Below are 22899 nucleotides of genomic sequence, written 5' to 3' on the forward strand. Positions count from 1 at the left end.
TCACTTCCTCATTTCAATTCATTTGAACCTCGATAGTGCTATAGTGTCATCTTCTGGGTAGTCCTGGAGACCCTCCACTTTTCCGTAATTTGCCTTTTATGTTGTCACAACTACCTACTCTCTAAGTAATGACTTAATAACTCTTTGTTTTTACTAAGCCCTGAGGGTTACTTAGCTCTTGGGAAAGCTTGGAAGAATGGGTATGGCTATTTTGTTTTCTGGCAGTCTGGTGTTTTGGGGGCAACTGGGAGGGATGTATCCAGGAACCTGGTAGCACCAAAAATCCTGTTCCCCCCTACCCCCAAAATGTTTGAGAGTCTTTTTGTTTGTTTTTTAAACCTTCCCTCTTTGGACTGCCTTATTAACCAGTCACCATAATGGTCCTTCTTTATCTCCCTTTTGCATAGATAAGTTACCTCTCCTCCTTTCTCCTTTGTCTGCCCCATCTGTGGGATATACATCACTTGTCTGTATCTTATAATTCTTGGCTGCTTTCAAGGCTCTGTTCAGTTGCCATCCTCAAAATGAAACTTTTATTGATCTTGTCCCATCCAGGTTGTTAGTGTGCTCTCCCTCCCAAAATTACTTGTATGTATTTTATCATGCTCTCCTCCCATCCTCTGTGATACTCTCCTTCCTCTCCCTCCCCCTTGTCCCCCCACACCTTCCAACCCTCTTTAGAAATCGAGTCCTAAAATGAAGGAAGATTTCTTTTTGTTTGTTGTTATATCTAAGTTGCTGTGCATAGGTTGCAGCGTATTAATTTAGGCTGTAAATGTTTATAGAATTGAATGTCAAATTTATGTAAATAATCTCTGAAGGGTTCAGTTTATAAATTATTTACACATTGAGTTAATCATTTTTACACCTAGAAGTTTGTTCTAATTTTTTTTTTTTTTGTTTTGTTGTGGGGGGGGGAGGGGGGAAGATATGCAGAGTACAGAGAAAGGTAAAAGATGCTTTTCAATTATAATATTACATTTGTTTTTAACCAATTACATAGATAAGAATAGAGCTTCTGTGTAGGATCTGTCTATATTTCTTCTACTTTGAGTAGATCAAGTTAAAATATTTTTATAATCTCTTGTGGCCTCAGCAACTATTTTCAACATTGGCAAAACTCCAAACCACAACTTAATTTTGACCCTTTTTTTCTCTTTTCCCCTACTTTTTTTTACTCTTTTTAAAAATTGAACTTTACAAAATAAAAGCAGAATAGAAAAAGAAAAGCAGAAAAGGAAAACAAAATAAACAAAACATTGTTATTTGCCCAGCAAAACATCAAGGAAGATTCAAAATATAGAACTTTTTTTTTTTAAGCAAATATTGATAATACCTTGGCTGGCTCTGCTTGAATATACAGTTCTGAATGTCACTCATCTCAGATATTCAAATGAATCTGTAATCTCATTGATTATAGATTTCTTTTTATAATGTCTATAGTAAGGATTTTGTAGCAATCTTCAGCAGACTCTAGTAACATAAGTTTTGAGATTCTCCATCTAATCTAGGTTTGGAAAAATCGCTCAAAAACTCCATTACAGAATGTGTGTTTCTTTAACGTCTGGTAGTTGGTCAGATTGAGATTTAGGTTAGAAGCAGGAAATATATTTTATCATGGAAAGCACACTGGACTTGGAGTTAGAACTGAGTATGAGTGTCTCTACTATCTGATGAGGCTTTCGGGTCTGTATTAGGTTTGAACTAGATTATCTTCTAGGCTCCAACATTCTGTGATGTTGTGAAAATGAAGATTTATATTGTGAATTGACTTGACCAGTGTTAGAAAGTGCTTGAGCAGTATTTTGTGTGTGTGTGTGTTTGTTGAATTTATAGGACAAAAAAGAAAAAATGCCTTTTACTTTACTAAAATAAATGGACAAATCAAAAGAAAAAGACAGAAAAAAATAGCACATGAAATAATGGATTTCTGGAATTAATCATCGCTCTCCAATTTAAAAATTTTTGTTAATGTACAATACTGTGTTTATTATTGAATTTTAAAAAGAAAAATGCTTCCATTGTCTGGAAATTTGGGGGAAAAAACCAATGTTCTCTTAGTTCTGCTCACTTCATGATGTTTCACTTAGCATCAGTTTATATAAGTCTTTCCAGGCTTTTCTGAAGTCAGCCTGCTCATCATTTCTTATACAATAAAAATATACCATTACATTCATATACCATAACTTATTCAACCATTTCCCAACTGAGGAGCATCTGCTCAATTGTACAATATTAGGTAAGAGAAATCTTTCTTATTATTTATGTTACAAAAAAGATCTTTATCATTACTGATGATTTAAATGTTTGTCAGTTTTCATGTGAAATCAGTTTTAAAGAACCACTGCTGTGGTGTTTAAAATATTGACCTGTTCCAAAAGTTTCTTGATTCAAGCTTCAAAGTTCATTTATCTACTTCTTTCTCCTCTTCTAATGAAACTTTATTTTCCATTTCATATATGTGTGTGTGTATATATATATATATATACCTTAGTTAAATTATAGATTAAATAGAATTTTTTGGACCAGCCTAGAAACCTAACCACTATAATATTCAAAATAGCTGAGAGTCAGAAATGAATTTTGGAATATAACTTATCTATAAGTTCCCATGTATTGGATTATATGGTGGGGAACTTCTGTATCCTGAACATTATAACTTATCCTTTTCTTGATAACTCATGTTCACCATTTTGAAAATGGGATACTGAGACTTGCTGCAGATGTTACTTGTAACTTGTTGGGACATAGCTGGTCATTATTCCTGTGCTTTGAACCCACATTGTTAGAGAATCTCTTGGAAATAGCACAATTGTTGATTGTAGTAGGTACTTAGTAAGTGTCTTTTCATCTCAGAATAGTTTTATTAATTGGGTAAAGCTATATAGGGAATTCAGATATTCATTGCGAAAAGGAGACCCATATGTTCAAAAATATATATACAAAAATATTGTGGTGGCAAAGAATTGGAAACTGAAGTAATACCCATTAGTTGGGAAATATCTCTGCAAGTTGTGGTAAAATCCTATTGTAATATAAGAAGTGATGAAAGGAACTGTTCAGATTTTTTGTTTTTGTTTTTGTTTTCCATAAAAGTCATGTTGTGAAAGAAAACATAGACTTCCTTCTTCCCCTCAAGAAAAATAAAGTTTAAAAACTATGCTTCAATTTGTATTCAGATACAATAAGTTCTTTCTCTGGGTATGGATAACATTTTTCATCACAAGTCAGTCCTTCAGAGTTGTCTTGGATCATTGTATTTTTGAGACTAGTCAAGTCACTTATTGCTATATTGCTATATAATATTGCCATTCTTCTATGCTTAGTACATTTCACTTTGCACGAGTTCATGGAAGTCTTTCCAAGTTTTTCTGAGAGCATCCTACAGATCATTTTTTATAGTACAATAATATTCCATCATAATTACATACAATTTATTTACATTCCCTTATTGATGGACATCCCCTCAATGTTCAATGCTTTGTCCTGAAAAAGAGCTCCTATAAATATTTTTGTACATATAGGTCCTTGTCCTTTTTGCTTGTCTTCCCCCTCCCCTCCCCCCTCTTTAGGGGTATATTCCTAGTAGTGATTTTGCTAGATCAAAGGGTATACATGGTCTTTTATAGCTTAGTTCCTGTAATATGGGGAATAGTTCGAAATTGCTCTACAGAATGATCGAATCGGTTCACAATTTTCACAAACAATGCATTTATGTCTCATTTTCCCCACATTCCCTCCAGTATTTGCCATTTTCCTTTTCTGGCCTTTTAGCCATTCTAATAAGTATGAGGAAGTGCTTCAGAATTATTTTAATTTGCATTTTTCCAATCATTGGTGAGTTAGGAGTATTTTTTTATATGGCAATGAATAGAATAGATTACTTTATCTTAACACTATTCATATGTTTTGGGCATTTATCAATTGGGGAATGACTCCTTTTATTTTTATAAATTTGAATCAGTTCTTTATATATTTGAGAAATGAGGCATTTATCAGAGAAATTTGCTTCAAAATTCTTTTCACAATTATTATTGCTATTTCCCCTATTCTGTTCTTTCACTTTTGATCCTGTCCTTCCTCAAAAGTATTTTGCTTTGGACTACCCCCTCTGCCAATCTGTCTTTCTTTCTATCATCTTTCCCCTTCTACTATCCTCAAGGGGTAAGATAGATTTCTTTCTTTCTTTTTTTGATTAAAGTTTTTTATTTTCAAAACATATACATAGATAATTTTCAATATTCACCCTTGCAAAACCTTGTGTTCCAAATTTTTTTCCCCTCACTTCCTCCCATCCCTTCTCCTAGATGGCAAGTAATCCAATATATATTAAACATGTATAATTCTTCTACACATGTTTCCATAAATAGTAAGATAGATTTCTAAACTCAATTGAGTGTTTATTATTATTCCCCTCTTTGAGCCAGTTCTGATAAGAGTAAGGTTCACTTGCTCCTTTTCCCCAATATGAACTGGTACAAAATGAAGTAAGCAGAATAAGGAGAAAACATACAGGATAACAACTCATCAATTGTTCTGATTAATATAAAGATTCTCATCAATTCCAGAGGAGTTAGGATGAAAAAATGCTGTCCACCTCCAGATTTTCTTTATTTTTCTTGCCTTTTTTTTTCCCCCTGTGACTTGACTCATTAGTAAAATATATTTTTCATTTCTCTCTCTCTATCTCATATATATATATATATACACATATATATATATACACACACACATATATATATATATATATATACACACACACACACACATATATATATATATATATATATAAAATGTAAAATGATGGCTATAATATTTCTTGCCTTCTCAGTTGGATATCTAAGATTATGTGATCTTGTGGTTCTCTTCCTTTGGAAATTTTGGTAAAATAAAATAAATAAGAGTTTAGAAACCTTAGTTTTGAAGTGAAATTTTGACCTATGTGAAGAGGACATGGGAAAAAGATTGGAGTTTTCATTATAATGAAGGAAGAATTAATAAGAACTAAGAATCTGGGAGACAGGAGATGTGGACGAAGTGCCATAGTAGCGGGTGTGGGGTCATTGGCATATATCATAAGGGCCAAGAGGTAGAAGAATGGTATGGAAATGGGAGAGTTTCAAGGATAAATTTTGTGATTTTTGTTTATGGCATAAAAGTGCTCTTTTGTCCTGATATGCCCAAGATCTGTAATTTCTATTTTAGTTGAGAAGTAACCAATTGAAGTTAGATAGATACTTTATTTTTTCCTCCTCTTTAATAGTATTTTTTCTCCAATTACAAGTACATTTTCAACATTCATTTTTGTAAGATTCTGAGTTCTACATTTTGTATCCTTCCTGTTCCCCAAAACAGCAAGGAATCTGATGTAAATTATACATGTACAATCATTTTAAACATGTTTTTGTATTAATATTGTGAAAGAAAAATCTTCCCTTAGGATACAGACCCAGTAGTAGCACTGCTGGATCAAAGGGTATATAATTTTACAGCTGTATAAAGGGGGTATACAGTCCTTTAGCCCACTTCAAATTGCTCTCCAAAATGGTCAGATCAGTTATAAATATTTTAATCATTATTAAATAATAGGTTCATGGGGACCTGTAGAAATCGTCTAGCCCCCACTATTATATAAATGACAAAATAGCCTCAGATATGTGAAGTAATTTGTCAGGTGTCAGACAAATAATGATTTAGGATTTGAGTGACTATATCGCCTTGCCTCATTTTGTTACAAATAGAAATGTAAACTTTGAAGTCTAAATGTCTTTAATAAATAATTTTCTTCATACAGAAGATTCCAGTGTACCAGAAACTCCAGAGCCTGAAAGAAAGTCAGGTGTATCATATTTCAAGAATCAAAAAGGAATACAGTTTATCGATCTGTCTTCTGACAGTGAAGATTTTGGCTCCCCAAATTGTTCCAATATAAATCAAGACGAAAAGTCTGGAAGAGAACCAGTGATTATAGTGTAAGTAGAATATTTTATTTCACACATAGGAAATATTTGCAGTCTATTTTAAAGTAACACTTCATGAATGGTGCCATATTTGTCCTTCTTTCCTCAGTAGTTTTTAGTTTGGCCATTTCTTTGGTTCAAGATAGATGTTAGATCCAATTTCACCTTATTTATTTAAGTAAAGACTACATTTCCCAATTTTGCCCAGGTTACAAATACAGGGCCCCACTTTATGGGTCCAATCTTAGTATTCACATTGGAGCACTAACTTCCTCTTTTTCTGACGTGGCCAGTTCTTGCTTACTATTATAATACACTGGTCCCCTATTCTTAGGTGTTTCATTATATTGAAAATGCTTCATCAACTTAATCTGTTGCAGCACATAAGTTCTGAGCTCAAGAGATTCCATTTTTAGCCACCAGATAGTTGGTACTCAGATATACATTGCAGTGCCTATCTATAAGTTTTATTTTTTAGGGAAGTTTCATGCATGTAATGTAATGTCTGAAAATATTTAACTCCCTTATAAGTAAATTTTGTATTTAGTTAGCTTGTACAATTATAGGTATTTACTTTGTGTGTAAAGTAAGCAGAGTGATATAGAAGATAGGCATCATAGGTCAAATTGCTTTTCCTTTTCTTCCTCCTTCACTACACTGCTAATGAGCAGTTTTTGGAGGGAAAGAAGATAAGGCAGAATCACTATTCCTCATAGAAAATTTGAATGGATTTCAATAATGTGTATATGTGGGGAATGTTGGTTTATCCATTTAACTGTTAATTTATGAAAAAAAGTTAGATTTCTAGTTAACATAGACTGATTTTAATATTGGCAAAAAGGAAATTAAAATATTTTGTGGAATGCATTATAGGGAAAACTAATTTCTTCAACTGTTAATACCTTTCCTTTCAAACTCTTCATTTTTTACATTTATTTGCATTTAATTCTCTTTATATTTATTTTCTATATACCTATAATTATCCTTGGCTCCTCTTAGCATATTTCATTGTGTCTCCAGAATAAAAAAAGTGACATTTGGCACATAGTAGTCCATTAATAAATACTTGTTTATTGTTTGAAGTAGCAATTTTAATGAATAGAAATGCCTTTTCTTCTGGAAATGTCAGTTCTGAGCAATCTGAAGATGAGCAGACTGAAGAGTATACTGATATGACACAAAGAAATGATGATATCTCAGAACTGGAAGACCTTAAAGATGCAAAGCTTCAGACTTTGAAGGAACTATTTCCACAAGGAAGTGACAGTGATTTAATTAAGGTAACAATTAGTTTTCTTTGGGGAGGAGAGGAAGGGGGAAGCTTTATCTTACATTTGGAGAGACAAACACAGTAAAATTTATTACCTTTTTTATTTTGGACAAATATCATTGCATTGTATAATAATGCCATCATGTATATATAATATCTTATTGTAACACATAGTACAATATTGTAAAATAAATGCCAATAATGTACTTGTCTCGACATAAAATCTCATGTTGTAAAAATATATATATTTACACACAGTTGGAGAAAGAATCTCAGTATTTCTTTCTGGCTCAGATTTTGTTCTTGTTTGGTCCAGTTTCCCCACCAAATGTGGGAAAAACCTAGTGAGAAAACACCAGTTGGGTATTAGTTACAGTTATGCACTATGAAACACTAAAGGGCAGGCTTAGTGACTTGCCCTTCTTCAGGGCTACTTAGCCTAGTGATATTAGATTTGGAGCTGAATAGTCAGGTACTTCTAACTGAGCTGCTCCCCATCGCGTTCTGTCACTTCCCCAGTAACTCTCTTTTGTGTATTGGCTTGGTGATTCATTACATAGGAAACCCTCATTAGACAAAGTCATTTCACTCCTTTGGGGTTCACTTTCCTTATCTGTAAAATGATAGCATAGGACTATAACATTTCAAAAGCTACGATCCTAAGAAGTTTTACTAGACAAGAGTTTAATGTAAATACCACATTATAAGAAAAAGCAGAAGTCATAATAAAGTCTGTTAGGTAGGGAATATATTACAGTGTAGGGGGGAAAGCCTGATTTTGCACCCAGAAAATTTAGGTTTGGCTTCTAGCTTTGCCTCTTTTTAACTGTGTGACCTGGGGAGTTTGTTTGTTTTGTTTTGTTTTGTTTTGTTTTGTTTTTCCCAATTTTATTCTCTTTATCTAAGCTGGTAGAGTTTATATGAAAAGGATCAAAGCTTGCCTAGGTGGTGAAGCCCAACAGTTTTTTGATCTTTATGTTGTATATTATGTTGATCCTTTTAAGTATAACTTTTTTCAGTTTCCAGCAGTGCTATTCTACTGCTGGCTCTAAGTGATAGAAGTGTAGTTGTTTTAAGTAGCCTTTATCTTGTCTTTTATTTGACAAGTTGGGGATACTATAACTATTTGATGATGCAGCAGTGATTCAGAGCAGCCCAACTTAAAATTCTGGATTCCTTTCTCTCTCATGAAGACAGCTTCCTTAAAGTATTTTCTATTTTAAAGATTAAATCTTATGAAAGTTCAGAATCAGATAAGGAGTTGTTAGCAAGATTGATCAATATTCATTGATTAGGCATTGAACTAGGAAGTTTTTTTAATGTTTTTAAAGAAAATTCTTTGTATAATATACTTTTGAAGGTCTGATGATTTTAAAAAAATGCTCCATCTCCAGAGATAGAACTGATGGACTCTCAATGCAAATTGAAGCATACTTTTTCTTTATTTGAGGTTTTTGTTTTGTTTTGGGGGGGAGTGTTCTTTCACAATATGATTAATGTAGAAATATGTTTGCATGATTGTACATGTGTAAACTGTATTAAATTGCTTACCTTAATAAGAAGGGAAGAAAAGAGAGAATTTGGAATTCAAATTAAAAAAATAATAATTGATTCTACACATAATGGGGGGGAATTCTAAATCAAGAAAAAATTCCTTATATAATTAGAAAATTACTCAAGCTGACAGCAGGAAATTTGAAGGTGGTAGGTTTCAATATCTTTTAAAGGTATTTTAAAAGACTTTAGATTATTGATTATAGTATAAGATTATTATGGTTGTAATAAAATAAATGCTGCCATAATTTTATGGTTTCTGGATTTTTCTTTTTATGTCACTTTCATTTCCAAATGTATCCCTTCCATCTTTCTCTTCCATTCCCTATAACAAAGAACAAAAGACAAAAAAAAAAAAGAAGCAGTTCTACAAGTTTAACAAACTACCTGAATATGATAGTATAATCAAGTGTTCCGTATCTCTGCAAAGAAGAGAAGGAGGTGCTATGCTATGGACATTTTGAAGACGAGGAAGACAAATCCCAAAGTAGAACATGTAGAGTATAAGCTAGTTGGGAAAAAGTCAGAGCTTAAATTTGAATCTTGATTATTTAATTGTATACACAGAATAAGTTATTCAGATAATCAAAAATAATTTTTTAAAGACATGCTGTTAATATTGCCATATGGACAGAGAAAATTAACTTGTTGAGTCTTTTAAAAGTAAAATATTAACTGATTTTTTAATCATTTTGATAAAGTGTAAAAACACAATGATCAAGTCTCTGTTCTGTTGCGACTCTGACCAAGTCACTTCATTTTCTTGGGTCTGGTGTCTTCATCTGTAAAGTGAAGAGATTGTGCAAGATTTACTTATGAGACCCTTTTCCTTTTTTTTAAAAGTCATTGATCTTATGTGAAAAATAAGTTTATTGATATTTAAATGATCAGGAAAAAATAAGATTATTGATTTTTTTTTCCTTCTGAGAATGTATATGTGTAGTTATGTGTATACACATGCACACATGAACAATGCTTAGTTAGACATGAAGCAGAGGGATTTTTGGGGGGTGGGGAGGAGGTGGGTTTGGTTTGTTTTTAATACTGTAGAAAATTTCTCATAATACTATAGTAGACAATTTCTTTTAAAAATTTTAACTTTTATGAAGATAGTGGATAATAAAGATGGTAGTTTTTGAGGTCTTTGTATTTTTGCCTTTTTATTGTATCATCTATCACAATGCCTGGGGATGCTTGGGAACTGAATGACCATTTTTGAATTTTTTCCTCACATTAAAAGTATCAGAATGAACTCATAGCTTTGGCATATACCATATATCCTTATGCTTTTTTTTTTTTAAAAATCCATCTATGGTGTTTATTCCTTAAATATCCCCAACTATGTTACTTAGCAAACTTGGCTTTGGATTTTTGCTTAATTCTCACAATTGACATTTTCTTTCTTTTTAATCAGTTGATTGAATCAACAAGTACAATGGATGGAGCAATAGCTGCTGCATTGCTGATGTTTGGAGAAGGTATGTCTGACTTGTTAGGTCAGTTAATAAAGTACAAGAATAAAGAACTTTTTTTCTGAAAGGATCTATTTTGATCAACAATTGTTACTTTTAGAGTTCTATTACTTTTTTTCAACTCTATTTCCTTATATGCATGGCATCAGCTTTTGTTCTTAAAAACTTGGCTGTTTCTTGTTTTCCAGAAGGTCATACTTAAACCCATATCTCTAAAATTTAATGTTCTCAAAATACTAATTTTGCATTCTGTTCCTCAGTTTTCTGCTTCAAAAACAAATTATCATTCTTTTGTAAAAGTTATTCTTCTAGTGTTATTTTTAAATTTCAGTGATTTGGTTGCTTTGGAAAATCCCACCACATCTTTATGTGCTTTACATATGTCCTTAATATATATACATATCTATGTGTGGGTGCATATACACATCTTTTACCTTTTTTTTATGTAGAAATTTGTAGATCAAAAGAAAACAATCATTGAATCTTAAATTTAAGACTACAAAGAACTCTAGGGATTTTCTAAACTAAATTCAGATTTTGCATATTAGAATGAGGGCTAAGATTAGGTTCACATAGGTAGTATGGTAGTGTGGTTCAGAGAGAAAAAGAGAGATTTTTTTTCTTTTGGAGGCACTTGGGCTTAAGTCTTATCTGGAGTTACACAACATGGGTCTTAGGCTGGTACTCTATTGACTGCGCTGCCTAAATGCCTCTAGATACTTATTTTAAAGCAAGAACTGGTGATCAGGACACATCCAAGATCATGTTTTAAACTTCCATTATCTATATCTGCATTTCAAATTAATATTTGGCATAATGACCTTGAAACATTGAAAAAAATCATCAAACTGAGATTGCTTGCTCTTCTCATTATGATGCACTTAACATTTTAAAAAACATTTTCAGTGAAGTAAAACAAGCTTTTAAGTCTCAGTGAATTTTTGTTTTGGATTATATTGGTCATCATAAACAAATTACATATATTACATTGCATAGTAAAATATTGATTTTTGGCAGACATTTATTATTATATAGTAGATGCTGTAGTGATCATTGGGGATACAAAGAAAGGGCAAAGTTGGGTTCCTGCTTTCAAGAAGCTTACAATATAATGGACAACAAACAGTTATGTACTAGCCAGATATAAACACAATAAATTGGAGTTTATAATAAATATATTATAAATATATATAATTATATAATAAAAATAAATTATCATAAATAACTTAATAAATTAATAAATTAAGTATTAGGGAGACATGGACGTGTTTATAGGCAATAGGGAAACAGTCTATACTTATTAAGCTGAGTACACCTTGAAAAGTGCTGTTTTACCTTAGCGTTATACCTCTATATTGCTAACATGAACCTCCCTTGGAAAAGAAAACACTTGGCCATTATAGTGCTGTCACGTCGTTCAATTAAGAGTCTTAAATGGCTCTTTCACAAAGTGACTTTAAATATGTTCTTTCTTCGAAAATGGCCCTATGTTTTAGTTGTAGCAACAAGTGTTTTTAAAGTTAAAATTCTGTGCATGCTCATTTTTGACATTTTTATATTAAAATAATAATTTTGAAGTTTGTATAGTACAATTTGCCTTTTAGCCATTTTTATGTACTTGGAAAATTTAGGCATTATACCATTATTTAAACTGCTGAGAGCAGATGTTTAAGGTGGTAAAATTCTTTATTAACAAAAATTACAGCTCTTGCTCTTTTTGGGCAGGAGTAAGCATGTCTAGGTAAATTGGCATAAATCATCTGACTTAAGGCTTGTTTTTTAGACATGGAAATGTCACTGAACACCTGCCTTCTTGCCTCAACAAATATTTCTTTTTATAAGGGGAATTCATTAGATTAGGTGAAGAATAGGTGAACTCTTTTATATATATATATATATATATATAGTGCCTGCTATGTGTCAGACAATGCTAAGGATAGAAACTCAAAAAACAGTTATGATTTCAAGAAGCTTAGTCTAATGGGAAAGACAACATGCAAACAGCTATGCCTAGGTTTTAGAGATTAAAAAGAACTGAGTTCTAATAATGATTGTGCTACAAACAATAGGACTTTGGCAGGTAAAAGGGGGTGGGGGGAGTGCCATTTTTAAAAGGTCATTCATATGTATCACATTCTGCAAATTGACCTTTCAGCATATTTCTTTAAGTTGTGAATTTTAATAGATGATACTTAGGTTATTAATAACCTCTGTTGATTTAAACATGGTGCTTCAGTTTTAGCATAATTAGTTCTTAGGTAAGTCTTTGCCTTTATCAGGCAAAAATGAAAACTTAGATATCCCATATACAAAAGAAGAGCAACTCATAGAATTACATACCACTTATTAGCAAATTTTTATCTTTTCTGCCTTCAGTGATTCTTATTAGAAGCATTACTTTAACCTTCTCTCTTAAAGTAAATCTTTAATAACTCTATTACCATTAACCCTACTTTTCCTCCCAGCCCAATGTAGCAACATTCAGATCCTCTCTGTCCTAATAATCAAGCAAATCTCTCAGGTTTAAGATTCTTTTAAGCTACTATTTGTGCTTCTAAACTATGCTTACTTCATTCTGCCCATTTACTTTTTTTTTCCTTCTAATTTTCAATCTATTTTTAGTAGTTTCTTTTTCAAATTGATTTCCTAATTCTTTCCTTCTCCCTTTTCTACCCCACCTATTGACAAGGCAAGCAATATAATAGCATTTATACATGTGAGAAAGCATGCAAAACATTTTTAATTAGCCTTTTTTTTTAAAAAAAAAAGAAAAATGTACTTCATTTTTCACTTAGTTCATTAATTCTTACCCTAGAGTTAGGATATCATTTTTACATTATGATTTCTTTGTATTGATCATAATAATCAAGTCTTTCAAAGTTGATCATCATTAAAATATTACTATTTACTGTGCATAGTGATTTCCTGCTCATTTCACTTCGTTTTGCATCAGTTCATATAACTCTTGCCTCTTGCTTTGTTTTTCATTTCTCACAACACATATCATAAGCATTTCCTCATTTTCTAATTCTTTGCCACCACAAAGAGAATTCCTATAAATATTTTTGTGCAAATAGATCCTTTTCTTTTTCCTTTGATCTTTTGGGAATATGGACCTGGTATTGAAATCTCCATGTCAAAGACTTAGTTTGAAATTAGAATAAAAACAATAGTAGAACCATTTTTCTGTCTTTGATTTTCCATTTGAATGCACGCTAAGTAAAATTCTATTTCTTTTCATTGTTCTTTTATTCTTTTTTTCCCAAAACTTTTTTAGGGATTCTTTTTGGTCTAGTATTTAATAAATAATCTAAAAATCTTCAGATCAGGAAAACTCAGTCTTTATATCACCTGATAGTTTGATTCTCATTGTTTTAGTTCTCTGGGATTATAAATAATTGTGTATCAGTAGTTTATTAAGCACTTATATAGAGTACTGAAAGGTGGTATGATCCTGGAAAGAATTAGTCACTGTGCTTGAGGTCTGCCTTCTAGTCCCCTTCAGCAATAAGTGCTATCATTCCTCTTTGCTTTGGAACTGAGTCCCTGCTCCCTTGCAACTAATCACTCTCTCTGCCTTGGAAATGCAATCTAAAATGGTGTAAAGGCAGTAGAAATGCCAATCAGTGCCAGCAAGGAGTCTCCTGTAATCTCTTTTTAACTAATTGTCCAATCTGCTTATCTCTGAGCTTGAGCCTCCATCTAGGTGTCATAATCTTGATGAACTGATAAGGCTTCTTAGGCTGGAAAAGTAATTTACCCTGAGCTTATATTGACTCTGGCACTCCAAATTTTGAATTAAGGTGTTATTTTAAAGTCATTGGAGGGCCATGTTGGGAGATTTAGCTATATTGTCTCTAATCTGCCATCTTGACTCCAAGGACCATTTGTTTCATTGCCCTTGCTTTCTAGCTTTTTTTTTTTTTTTTTTTTAAACCGTAATACTTCATTGAAACTATTCTAAAAACTATTGAAACATATTTTTTCCCCTTCACTGGTTTTAGAGTTCCTCAAAGCTTTTTACCTCCCCTTTTTGCCCCTTTCCCCTCTTTTTCTCTTCTCTTCTTGTGTTTTCCACTGCTTACTGATTACCCACCTGAATATCCCACCATTGTCTCAAGCTTTTCTTCTGCTTCTTTCCTGAATAGTAGTATTGACAATTTGTCAATAGTACTGCCATTTTCCACTCATCTATTCCAGTAACAGAAACTTATAGTTCATTAAATTTATAGTCATTCCTTATTGTCTGTCTAAAGCCCGGATTTCTGGCATTCATGATTTGATTTCAATCTGTCTTTGTGTTCTTTTTACATCACACATCCTGTGCTTTTCCACTTCTGTGATTTTGCTTATACTTAGAATGTTCTGTCCTTCAGCTCAAATGCCTCTGTGCAGCCTTCCATAATTCTCCCCAACTAAAAAAGATTTTTCCCTTCTCTGATCTGATTTCTTTTTGTTTTGACATTGTAGCAATTAGATTTTGGTGTTTTATCTTTTTATATTTGGAATTTAGCCAAAAAAACAAAAACCCTCCCACAAATTCTGAAAAAATATGCTTTTGGCCTCAAAAAGTAGGATAGAGGGTGGGGAAGTAGAGGGCATCGCTGATATCTCTATTGAAAAACTTCTTTTCACCTTATTAATTCACCATTGAGGTCAAGAACTCCAGGAAGGATATTTTTATAAAGATCCATCCAGACAAAAGATAGAAGTTTAAAATTTATCAGTATTCTAGGCAGAGTGCTCTAGTCTTAGTTATAACTAACATTTATAACATTTTAAAATGTTATCATATATATATTACTAATTATGGTTAATGACTTCATTTGTCTGTTAAAATAGAAATTTTAAAAGATGTATACAAACATACACATATGCAATTCATAATGGCTTTTTTTTCCCCCCACTTTAAAACTTTACATGAACCTTTGTTATCCAAGGAGTGCTGGTTGGCCAACCATGTTAAGAAAGTAAATGGGAATTTTAAAAAAAAAGAGTAAATGGGAATTAGAAAACACATTGTATTGTCTATTAGTTTGTGCCATGTTCTAGTGGATAGAAATAGCTTTTAGAAGTTCCTTATTTGTAATAGGATTTTACTCATATTTGACAGTATTAATTGTGTGGTCTTGTAGCATTACAAGCTTTTAGTATGATTTTTCTGTTTCTTAAAGGTATACCTCGGAAAAGAAAATTAGATTCATCTTCCTCATACACCTCTGAAGATGAGGATGATGATCAAACTGTAAAAAGGAAACGATTCAATCCTGTAAGTTATACTTTACTCGTGTTTTTTGGCTTAGAATACTATTGTAGCTGATGGTTTCATCTAAAATTAATTCCTTCATTTCTTTTCTTGGTTAATAGTCACATAAGAAAGCTTTCCCTTCCTCCCAATAATTTATGAGACTTTACAGACATTTTTGTTCATTTCTTTGTTTAGAATTCTAACAGTATTTGGGTTACAAATTGTTTTGAAGATTTGGTAGTGATTATAAACATGGTAGCATGTTTAGAAAACTAATCAGTTTTTGACAGATCATTTTTTAAATAGGTACTTTGAATGAAGATATTAAAAGACATGTTGGATGTCTTTCACATCTTTGGATGTGAGTGGTATGGGTCTTGAAAAAATTCTGAAACCTTTCTATCAAATATCTTTTTTTTTTTTTTTAATTATAACTTTTTATTGACAAAACCCATGCCTGGGTAATTTCTTTACAACATTATCCCTTGCACTCACTTCTGTTCCGACTTTTCCCCTCCCTCTCTCCGCTCCCTCCCCGCCAAGATGGCAAGCAGTCCTATACATGTTAAATATGTCACAGTATATCCTAGATATGTGTGCAGAACCAAACAGTTCTCTTGTTGCACAGGAAGAATTGGATTCAGAAGGTAAAAATAACCTGGGGAGAAAAACAAAAATGCAAACAGTTTACATTCATTTCCCAGTGTTCTTTCTTTGGGTGTAGCTGCTTCTGTACATCCTTGATCAATTGAAACTGAGTTAGATCTTCTCTTTGTCAAAGAAATCCACTTCCATCAGAATACATCCTCATGCAGTATTGTTGTTGAGGTATATAATGATCTCCTGTTTCTGCTCATTTCACTTAGCATCAGTTCATGTAAGTCTCGCCAAGCCTCTCTATTCATCCTGCTGGTCATTTCTTACAGAATAATAATATTCCATAACATTCATATACTACAATTTACTCAACCATTCTCCAGTTGATGGGCATCCGTTTATTTTCCAGTTTCTAGCCACTGTAAACAGGGCTGCCACATTTTGACACATACAGGTCCCTTTCCCTTCTTTAGTGTCTCTTTGGGTTTATTATAAGCCCAGTAGAAACACTGCTGGATCAAAGTATGCATTAATTCCCTTTAAATTCTTGACCTTTTGTTTTTCCATATGAACTTTGTTGTTGTTTTTTCTAGGTCATTAAAATAGTTTTTTGGGAGTCTTATTGATAATAGTGCTAAATAAATAGATTGGTTTAGGTAGTATTGTTATCTTTATTATATTTGCTTGCCCAATCCAAGAGCATTTAATATTTTTTCCTGTTGGTTAGATCACATGTAATTTGTGTGGAAAGTGTTTTGTAGTTTTGCACATAAAGTTTCTGATTTTTCCTTGGCAGACAGATTCCTAAATATTTTATATAATCAGTAGTTACTTTAAATGGAATTTCTCTTTGTAACTCTAACTGTTGGGTTTTGTTAGTGATATATAAGAATGCTGATGATTTATGTGGGTTTATTTTGTATCCTGCAACTTTGCTAAAGGTGTGGATTATTTCTAATAACTTTTTAGTAGAATCTCTGGGTTCTCTAAGTATATCATCATATCAGCAGCAGAGAGTGATAATTTGGTTTCCTTATTGCCTACTCTAATTCCTTTAATCTCTTTCTCAACTCTTACTGCCAAAGCTAGCATTTCTAATACAATATTGAATAGTAATGGTGTCTATCAAATATCTTAACAGGTACACTAGAACAGCTTACAGGGTTTAAAACATGAACTCACTTCTGTTCCGACTTTTCCCCCTCTCTCCCTCCCCTCCCCCCCAGATGGCAAGCAGTCCTATACATGTTAAATATGTCACAGTATATCCTAGATACAATATATGTTTGCAGAACCAAACAATCTGCTTCTGTCCATCCTTGATCAATTGAAACTGAGTTAGATCTTCTTTGTCGAAGAAATCCACTTCCATCAAAATACATCCTTATACAGTATCGTTGTTGAAGTATATAATCTCTTGGTTCTGCTCATTTCACTCAGCATCAGTTCATGTAAGTCTCTCCAAGCCTCTCTGTATTCATCCTGCTGGTCATTTCTTACAGAACAATAATATTCCATAATAATCATATACCACAATTTACCCAACCATTCTCCAGTTGATGGGCATCCATTCATTTTCCAGTTTCTAGCCACTATAAACAGGGCTGCCACAAACATTTTGGCACATACAGGTCCCCTTCTTTAGTTTCTCTTTGGGGGTATAATCCCAGTAGTAGTACTGCTGGATCAAAGGGTATGCACTGTTTGATAACTTTTGGGGCATAATTCCAGATTGCTCTCCAGAATGGTTGGATTTGTTCACAACTCCACCAACAATGCATCAGTGTCCCAGTTTTCCCTCATCAGCAATTTGCATTTTCAAGCAAGATGTTTTCCTACATTTTCTATTTTGGAAAAAGTATGCCTCTTAAATCCACCTTCTCTGAGGTGGATACCAGTCAGTACTTTGGGAATATAATTTTTCTTTCCTCATGACATCAACTTTGGCATCTTGTGACATAACAAAATAAAATAACAATTTGATCCTGTGATTTTTAGGGCACATTAGGTTAATTTTCAAAAAAGGTTAATGTTTGGAAATCGGTTTAACATAAACATTTTATTTTCATCCTAGTAAAATTTCTTCTAGAAAAGAACTCCATGTATTCAGTGGCTAGTGAAGAAGGGCAATTGTCATCTAAAGAATGCTTTGTGATTTTTGAAATCTTCAACGAGTTAGGAAATGAAAACAAGTGCCCTGATTCGAGTATAGGTGTATCTTAGGCACACTATTAGAAAGTCTCATCAATTTATTTTATAATAAAGGAGTTTTGACTTTGAAATCTGAAGGTCTTTCCTTTGAAATCTGTAGGATACCTAGGAAACGATTAATGAAATATGGACCTTGATGAAAAAAAATAGCTTTGCTACTCTCCAGTTTCTCAACTAGATTTAAAGAAAAAAGAATGATTTGCATGGTAGTACAGATTTCATCATTAAATAATCAGTGGAATCCCTCATTACTTGTTTGTTATTGCTGGGGTTTGTTTTTTTTTTGTTTGTTTGTTTGTTTGTTTTTTTAAGTCAGTGCTCAGGCTGTGTAAAATTTATTCTTAAGGTTTAGATTTGTGCAGCCAAACTTTTTCCCTCCCATGTTATAGCTGCTCTTGATCATTTGTGTCTGCTGTTAGTCAGATCAAACAAAAAAGATAAACGATAGTGATGAAATTTTGATCCAAATCTTAAGAAAATCTATTCAGAAAATCTAAATATTCTTACCTCTCTCAGCTGATTTCTAATAAAGCATTTAGAAAATGGTATGATTTAACCTAAAATTGAATGTGCCTTCTTAAAATGCATAGCAAATTAATGATTTTCTATTTTCTTTTTCATTAGATTCTTTTGTTCCCCAGAAACTTGGAATTCCTGAAATGATTAATAATTGCAAAATATTCTGGACACTAATAATAATAATTATCCTCTGATAATACACCTGACTTCCTTCCTCCTCCAAATAAATGAGAGGGAAAATGAGAATGATATATGGGGACACAGAAATACTACACACACATATACATTTATATTAATATGTATTTTAAATGTAGTAGCAATTTATACTATTTGAAACCAACATTGTTCTAGGTACTTTGGAAAACAAGAGAAACTTATTATGAAATAGATGGATAATACTTGGATTATTGGTATTTCTAAATCAAGAGTATAGTTCGAAGAATCAATAAGAGAGTTGGCAGAGAACTCAGTTGTTTCTATTTAAAACCATGCCTGAAAGAAATCTCTACATGTCCCCCTGTTACAGGAGCCACCTGCTAGTGGCTGCTAGGGATCTAATTCTGTCCAGCAGAATAGATCCCTTCAAGTGAGAGGATGATAATGATACAAGGAAACCGTGAGGCGTTCTCTGACTCCTCTCCTCTTCCCTCTTTCCTCCAATTTATTTTATTCCTAATTCACAAGCAACATCTGCCTCAGTAAAGGCTGATTTGCAATTTCTTCACGTATGTTATGATTCACAGCTATAGAGGCTTTCAGAGAACCGCCTCACCCCTTAATGGTACAGTCCCCTTTAACCCTTTACAGGCTTTGTAGGTTTCACACTTAAGGTGGGTCCTCTACAGTCCCCTTGCCACATATAATAGTTTCTTCTTCAAGGTCTCCAATTAAGTGAAAAATTAAGATGAAAAAATCCTTGAGACTTGTTTAACCCTGATACAATTCTCAATGTATCTTAAATTTGTCTCTGTAACTTAGACACATTGCTTCGGTTCTACCCTTTGAGCTAAAAAGAACAAGTCTAATTCCTCTTCTACATGATGTTCCTTCAAATACTCAAAGACAGTTATATCATCCCTGAGTCTTCTCCAATCTAAATTTTCCTAGTTGCTTTGTTCATTTGAATATGAAATAGAGCATAAAATCAACCTTTTGGTTTAAAGTGACTGTACCTTTCTCCAAATTATCTATCATATAAATTAAAAATAAGCATTTAATTGATAAGCTATATCCACATATACATATTTTACTTTTGGGGGGAAAATTTCATTTTAATGGAATAGTCTATATAAATATGAATATATGTGTGTAATATATACATGTATCTATTATTAATATAGGATGTTAGTGCTATGAACTTTCAAGAGAGAATATGAATAGATTAAATGATTTGTCTAATATAGTACAAGTAATTACGGGACTCATCTAATGCAGTGCAAATAGTTAACAGTTAGGATTGGATGATGACGTTAAGATTACAAGACTGAGTAACCTGGAAGGATTGTGGTGCCCTTAAAAGAAATAGAAAAGTTTGAAAGAGAACTTCGTGTATGGAGAATTCTGTTCAACATGCTGAGTTTATCTTAGTTGCTAGGATTTAAGGAAAAATAAATTTATTTGGAGCAAGACAAGGAGGGAAATAGAAATTCTTTAAGGGGAAGATTGGCTTACATGTATGTAGTGTTTTAGATGTTCAGCAGTGGGGTATTTTTAACACTAGATATAGATAATCTCAAGATTGTTTCATGGTTGGTTTCTTTTTTTTTTTTTCCTTTGTATCCCTGGTGTCCTCCTCAATGCCTGCAGTATTAGACTTAATACCTGCCATATCATTTGTTAAGCACCTACTCTGTCAGGCACTGTGCTGTTGGGAATATAAAGAAAGGCAACAATAATTCCACTCTAATTTTGGGGTGGGATCACACATAATGCAAATTTGTATGCAAATAAATATATCTGTGTCGTGTTTATACCATGTATAAATGGGATCATATGGAGATAATCTTAGAGGAAAGGCCTTACCATTAAATAAAAATAGGAAAGTCTTGAAGAATGTAGAATTTTAGTTGACACTTGAGGGAACCTATGAAGTGGAGGTGTAGAAGGAGAGAATTCCAAGCATAGGGGTAACCAATGAAAATAAAGTGGGTTAGAAATGGAATAAGAAGAGATTTGAAGTAGGGAAGCCAACCAGCCGACTATTGTAGTAATGATAAAGTGAGCCTATTTCAGGATGGTTATGATAGCAAATGAGATAAGGGTACATATAGGAGTGATGTTTTTGAAAACAGAAGAAACAGGATTTAGCAAATAGGGATAAGCTAAGAGGATGAGGATTTGAGGAGGACATCTGGTTTGTAAGCCACTGATACCTTTGAGAGTAACAGGAAAATTAGGAAGAAGGGAGAGGAAGAAGATAATGACCTTAATTTTGGACATCTTTGAGTTTAAGATGTTTGTAGGACATTCAGTTTTAGATATTCAGTGCCTATTTAGGCAGTTGAAAATGAAACTAGTCAGGACAAAGATTAGAGGTGGATAAAGACCTGAATCATTTGCTCAGAAATGATAGTTGAATCCTTGGAATTCATAGAAATAATGCAATATAAGCAGAGTGAAAATAATAAAGTCAATAAGAGGCCCAGGATGATTTTGGTTAGGCAACACTGGACATGTCAAGTTTGTTAATTGTTTTATTGGCTTATTCTGATTTTTTTCCTCCCATATTAGTACCTAGCACAGTGTTGATGCCTAGTTAATATATACATATTAAATAGTTTTAATGGTATTTCTTTGGGATCTGTTTACTTTTTTGACCCTTTTTTTTTTTTTTTTTTGCCCCCATTTATGAGTGTTCCACAACATTACGTCATAGGGCCTCTTCATTTTTCTCTTTATCTTTCTCTTGGTAATCTCATCCAGTTCCCACAGTTTTAAGTGTTCTAAGCAAATATCATAGGTGTATCTTCTCTCTCCCTTTTCCCACATATCTAATGCATTCCCAAATTTTGCTGTTTCAGTTCTATAACCTCTCCTCACAAAGATCCTCTTTAGTTCAACTTTACCTCTCACCTAGATTATTGCAACAAATCCTCTATTTTCCAATCTCAGGTATCTTTCTCCTTCACATATTTTACATGTTTGTTGCCAAAAATGAATTTCCTTAAGGGCAAACCTGGCCATGGTACTCCCCTATTCAGTCAACTTCAGTTAGTCCTCTTGATTCTGGGATAAAATAGCAACTCCTCTTTACTTTTTTAAAGTTCATACAAACTAGCCCCAAACTATTCCCCACCCTGTACTCTGTCATGAAGCCAAACTATTCATCTCTCTATTCATCACATATGATACTCCAACCCATCTGCATGTCTTTGCATTGGCTTTTCCCTATACTTAGAATACTTCCTTTTCTCACTTTTAGAATCCCTCATTTCCTTCAAGTTGCAACTCGAACAGCACCACTTCCCTGGAACTCTTTCTCAATTCTTCCAATTTCTCTCCTTCCCAAAATATCTTGTGTTTGATTACTTTGTATTTAATCTATATTTGCATATTAAAATAATATTCTTTCCAATTACATGTAAAAATGTTTTTAAACATTTTTAAAAAATGAGTTCCAAATATTTTCCTCTCACCTCCCCCTTTGCTTTGATATAGGTTTTACATATGCAGTCATGCAGAACATGTTCACATTAGTCATTTTGTTAAAGAAGATACAGACAAAAGATAAAAACAAACCCCCTCAAAAAAGGAAATTTTGCTTTGCTCTGCATTCAGACTCCATCGGTTCTTTTTGTATGGTTAGCATTTTTCATTATGAGTCCTTTGGAATTGTCTTGGATCACTGTATTGCTGAGAAGTTAAGTCATCCACAGTTGATCATTGTATAGTACTTTTGTTATTGTGTACCATGTTCTCCTGTTTTTTCTCACTTCACTTTGCATCAGTTCATGTCTTTCCAGGTTTTTCTGAAATCATCTTGCTTGTTTCTTACAATAGTATTCCATTGCAATTATATATCACAACTTGTTCAAGCATTCTCCAATTGATGGCATTCCCTCAGTTTTC

General features: G+C 32.9%; 1 protein-coding gene across 3 annotated transcripts in view; it reads left to right on the forward strand.

Annotated features, from left to right (window-relative positions):
* The window catches only part of SMARCAD1 (SWI/SNF-related, matrix-associated actin-dependent regulator of chromatin, subfamily a, containing DEAD/H box 1), an 86014-nt gene that overhangs the window by 11341 nt on the left and 51774 nt on the right, over positions 1-22899 (forward strand). For all 3 annotated transcript variants that reach the window (XM_012551971.3, XM_012551970.3, XM_031942330.1), the window contains exons 3-6: positions 5795-5972; positions 7090-7240; positions 10199-10262; positions 15431-15525. In XM_012551971.3, coding sequence (XP_012407425.1) covers positions 5795-5972; positions 7090-7240; positions 10199-10262; positions 15431-15525 — 488 coding nt within the window. The remainder of the gene's footprint in view (positions 1-5794; positions 5973-7089; positions 7241-10198; positions 10263-15430; positions 15526-22899) is intronic.

The sequence above is a fragment of the Sarcophilus harrisii genome, chromosome 6 (genome assembly GCF_902635505.1).
Source record: "Sarcophilus harrisii chromosome 6, mSarHar1.11, whole genome shotgun sequence".
Classification (NCBI taxonomy): Eukaryota; Metazoa; Chordata; class Mammalia; order Dasyuromorphia; family Dasyuridae; genus Sarcophilus; species Sarcophilus harrisii.